The following is a 5,448-nucleotide window of genomic DNA, read 5'->3' as shown; positions in this document are numbered from 1 at the left end:
AGAAAAATGAAAATGAGAATTATATTGTAACACTAATTTAATATTTTTTAATTATTTATTTATACAGATGAATGTAGAAGATGAAGATAGCCAGGATTTAAATAATCCTATGGTCAATGATTTAGTGTCAAAAATTCTTGATGATGATTCAATTGTTGGTGACAATGTTCACAGTAATAGTTATAATGGCAATATGCAATATCATTCAGATACTCAGTCCTGTATCATGGAGAATAAAATGGAGAATAATATAGATCCTAGTCTTACTACTATGGATCGTTTTAATATGCATTCAACGTTTAACAAACTACAGAATAATGTTTCAAATAATGTTAAACTTGAGTGTAGTTATAACAATTTCTGTGGAGAATTCAAAACATTGAGCCTCAATACATGTGCAGGGCAAGTACCAGATCAAGGAAATTTATACAATAATGGGGTTGGTGTATATTCAAATACATATCCACCTAATTCACAATCATATGTATTACGTCCAAATGGTGAAAATTGCTGTGTTAGTGGAAGTACTATGCCTCTGTGCAATGATTTATTAACAACAACAAATGAGACAAATGCAAGTAAACAGTCTGCTAACTGGACAGAAAATTTGTCAACACCAGGGTGTACACCAGATTTATTTGGAAATTATCAACGAATACAAAATTGCACAAACCCAGATCTTAATTTCAATATGGCTCTAACATTGGCACTAGATTCTCCAGATCCTATTACTCTAAATGAACTGGAGTATCATAATAATATTGGACAAAATGGAACTGCTAATACATATAATCCTACACCTTCTATGCATGAATTATACAGCATGACTGCCAATAATCAAAGTTATAGACCAAGTTCAGCAATGACTGATTTGAGTATTGATTCTGGCTTTCTTTCAAATTCTCCATTACAACATTTTTCTCCAGCTGATACAAATTTGCATAATTGTTTTGGGAGTAATATACAACGCAGTAATGCTAATGATTATAAAGATTTACATGATTCAAGTAGATTAAGCATGGCAAATATCTCCATACCAAATGAGCAACTTCAATTTTTGCAACAAGCTCGTAGCTACAAATTAAATCAAGCTGTGGACCAAGAATATAAACAACTAATCGATTATTATCCAAGTGTAAGCGACTTCTCCACATCATCGATCAATAGTTTAGACACAAACGAAAATTGTCTTACCAATAATGATTATAGAATCGATAACAATTTATTGAAAATTATCAGTCCAAAATCAAAGACTATTGAAACTAAAACATATTCGCCCATTGGATTTCCGAAAAATCTAAGTTCACGTAACACCCATCAGTCAATTGCTAAATATGGATATCACAATTATCAACATTACACTGCCAATAACGGCGAGACTTTAAAAATGTTACCACAGAGTTCCACATCTTATCATGACATGAAACAGCCTAATAATACTAATACATATAAGATGGAAGGATTTGATCTTACCAAAGAAATAGCTTTTCCTTCTGTAAGTCACTTGACCAATCAAATCGCAGGGTCTTCAATGAATAAGGATACTTTTAATTACCTTATGAAACAACGACATCATATGCCAAGAATACCGAATAGTCCTGGTATTCCATCTGCTGATGTCCTTTTCAATTCAGGAATAGTACCAAATCCAAGTTCAGTAAGGTCTGGAGTATTTCCACCAGTGATGCCAGTTCCTGTACCGCTTCCAGTTCCGCGTCTATTTTCTGTACTCTATGGTGGAGGTTTAAGCCTTAGAAATGGAAGTGGAGCAGCTAGACGTACAGCACCTTCAAGTATATTGCACTTCAGGCTAGAACAAACTTATGAACAGTTCAAACAATTAGAAAAAGAACGAAAGAAATGTGAAGCAGGTTTAGCTGCTCATTTCCCTGGTAAAAGAGTAACAAGTGCAAACAATATACCCATTCCTCGCCTTCAAGGAAACCCATCACGTGTCGATCGCTTAATTATTGACTATTTGAGAGAACATGCACGTGTCATAACTTTAATTGCAAAGGTAATTATCGAATTTTCTCTTTTTTTGTTGATATAAAGAAATAATACGAAACGTTTGTTAAATAGATGGAACGTTTGCGAGAGACCACTATGAATCAACGTGTACATAAAGCTATGGAGTACTGGTTAGAAGCAATAAAATTTGTCCAAGAATGCCGTAAACGAGAAATTGCAAATGCTACTAAACGTCAGAAGGAGAATCCGCCGTGTATTCTCGTATACAACGATAATGGTATGTTTTTACACATGCGAGTACATGTATTAATAATAATAAAGCAAAAAATTCTTACTTACAAATCCATTGTCCTTTATCTGGTTTTAAAGTTTGCAAACATTCAAAAATGATTATTTATCGTTTCGAAATGTAAGTTTATAATTAAACTAGTGATAACGAAAACTCATTGAAATTTTCGATTTATGTTGACAGATATATTAACGTTGGCTGCCAGTGTCTACGAATTGACGAAGGCATCCCGATTTGCAAGGACTGGTATGTATAACGCATTACAAGCTACACTACTGTATGACTTGGACATAGAAAAGAAAGTCGTTGAAACTTCTAAAGATCCAGTTCTTGTGATAAAACGTAATGAAAGTCAAGTAGTAAGTGATGTTGGTGATTATTCAAACTGTACCTAGCAAGATTTTGAAAACTACTTTTCCATTTCGTGTGACAAAACATAGATTGAATCCAGCAGCTTTTTACTTACGTATTTCGCGTTACGTTACTGAAAAGCTTTTGCTGGCGTTTATCATAATTTTATCGCTGAGACAAAACAATGCCGCCCACTAATTGCGAAATTTTCAAAGCATCATATGGAAAAGTACGCGTACTCACGCCGAAATAGAAAAATCGTATGCGTGTCTACTTTTTACAAGTTAATAGTGACTCCATAGTTTTCTACTGTACATATTTTTATCCCTATTACAGTATAATCTTGGAAGTGTCAGTTCTGGTATTCAATACTTGTGATCCAATTGTCTATCGTATATCGCACTTTCAAGTGATTTTGCTTGTTCTTCGCTAACAACAGACTAATGAAAAGGAAACTTACGAACGTCGACATTTTTATCTTTGGGTACATTGTCTTGCATATTTCATAATACCAAAGATAATCGTTTCAAATTCATTGAGGATCCGATACTCGCAGAAAGGAAAACGAAGAACAAAATTGTGCTCAGACCTACTAAAAGAAATAAAACAAAATACAAAAAAGAAAAAAAAAAGAAAAACGGAACGTTCGCAAGAATTTCCAACTATTACTCGTTTGCGTATGTGTCATAGGCTAGATAATATAGGCTAAATTTTACCAATATATTTGTTCAGAGTGCTAGGCAGTAATTTCTTAGACTAGTTCAATGTGGCCTTCCTTAAATGTGTGACCCAAGATGTGTGTCAGGTAGTCAAAGTACATCTCGAGAAACTTCGAATATTTCGAAAAAACTCTAGATAGGATGCGGCAACTTAATCGCCGCACGATCGTGTGAGTTTTTCAATCTGTGAAATATGTGTAGCCTTTGATCTGACTCTGTATACATATATGTACGATGTATATCGGATGTATGTATATATATGTATGCAACGCAAATGATGTCCACAATACTACACATAAATCTTTGTTAAAAGAGAGAACTTTCCTAACGCATACTCGCTACACGCATACACAAAAGCGTGCTCTGGCGTAACATTTACGCACAGCACATAGTCGCATTACGTTTAATGTAAAATAGATACAAAATATTCGTGTATATAATTACACACATATACGTGAAACATTAAGAATACATATACATGTCTATGTGTGTGCGTGTATGTATGTACACAATAGATTTATGTGCATGTACGTACAGCATATATAAGGTATATAGAGAATTTTTAACGTGCGTACGCGAAACACACATAAAACTATTCCTACATACTTATACATATACATTTTAGGCAAATTGATTAGTTCTACAATGGCCGACTTGCAAAGTTCAGCATTTCCTTTACTCAATTTTCGAGTAAGCTCTTTCACACAATGACTATTACTAGGCTCAAGAATTTTAACGTTCCAACGTACGTACGTACGTACGATTGTACGAATCTGTTTTATTATAATTTAATCCGCGATAGAGTCGCGCAGTTCGAGTACCATGGAGGTATCGAACATCGTTTCGTTCTATAATACGTTCTTCAGTGGTTTGAACTATGAAACTATAAACACAGGTATTCGCACAACGATGAACGGGGGTATTTCGCGTTAAAAAAAAAAAAGAAAAACAAAACAAATACGTGAATCTAATATAAAGTCCATCGTGCAGGGATGACGAGACAAAACAAAACATATAGGTGCAACATTTTTGCTATCTCGAGGTCTAATTTTCTTAATATCTAAGCTGAATCGATCGGCCTTATTATCACTAGAAATGCTCGTAAATCGGTTGTCGATTATCGAATATTGGTGAAGCTTTAATATAATCATCTCTGTATATATCCGTCAACTTCCATCTGAACTGCATTGTATGTGGTGATTTCCAACGATAAAAAGAAAAGAAACGAGGAATGGAAAGGGTGTGTCGGTTTAATTCCTCGATACTTCTATATCAATCTTAGGCGAGACGTTAGTAGCGAAGTATTTAATTTAGAGTAATAATGATACGGTGTTATGTATACAATTTCCTTGGCTGTCTTTGCCGCCGATCGTCGTCACATCAACGAATAAACGAATCTTTCAGATTTTCGGCTACATTGTTCCTGTATAGTTGACGCGTTTTTTCAAACTTGTTAAAACCTTATGGAAAGTTTTATATCGATATTATATATACATATATATATATACATATTTCTCCCTTACTTCATCATTTTATCGATTATACCTGTTCGTACTTAAAGAAAAACAAAAAAACAAAAAAACAAACGTGATTTACTTTTGGTAATTAGTTCGATCGTTTTGTGAACGAACGTGTTTTCGGAGAAGTCGGAATCGTCAATAAGGGAGAAATAAAATTTGTTAACTCTAGGCGTAGAATGGATGTTTCAGGCGACAAAATTATATTCACATCGTTACTCTTCGTGAAAAGGAATAAGTGTCACGTCTTCGTATTTATCGTATCGATTTAAACGCTTCAGACGAGCGAAAGCAATTTATTGCTCGGCCGCAAAGACAACGCCGTACGGAAAATGGCCCCGGTACTATCCAGTCTTGCAGAAGATGCAAGATATACATACAGACTGTTAACTCGCTTTTACATAGCGCTTACATAATCATTGGGGACCATGTCGAGCATCGTCTCCGTGTATATCAATTGTATCTATTAGGACACCTCATTTTCATTAACGCGAAGGAACATTTTTGCATTTCTTCGCGACCACTTCTTCTTTCGTTTCTCATTTTTCGTTTATCTCTGTTCTGCCTAATTTCAAAGGTGTGTGCAGTGCTTTGTTTTAAT

The 5,448-nt window shown here is 34.5% G+C and overlaps 1 protein-coding gene across 1 annotated transcript in view; it reads left to right on the top strand.

Annotated features, from left to right (window-relative positions):
- Nucleotides 1-2,851, top strand: part of LOC108578564 (meiosis-specific coiled-coil domain-containing protein MEIOC-like) — a 4,100-nt gene extending 1,249 nt beyond the window's left edge. Inside the window, exons 3-5 of the mRNA XM_017941931.1 lie at nt 68-2,017; nt 2,083-2,248; nt 2,444-2,851. Coding sequence (XP_017797420.1) covers nt 68-2,017; nt 2,083-2,248; nt 2,444-2,655 — 2,328 coding nt within the window. The 3' untranslated portion in view covers nt 2,656-2,851. The remainder of the gene's footprint in view (nt 1-67; nt 2,018-2,082; nt 2,249-2,443) is intronic.
- Nucleotides 2,852-5,448: the final 2,597 nt, after the last annotated feature.

This window comes from Habropoda laboriosa, unplaced genomic scaffold (assembly GCF_001263275.1).
Source record: "Habropoda laboriosa isolate 0110345459 unplaced genomic scaffold, ASM126327v1 scaffold32, whole genome shotgun sequence".
Taxonomy (NCBI): Eukaryota; Metazoa; Arthropoda; class Insecta; order Hymenoptera; family Apidae; genus Habropoda; species Habropoda laboriosa.
This window is presented reverse-complemented; position numbering and strand designations above follow the sequence as displayed.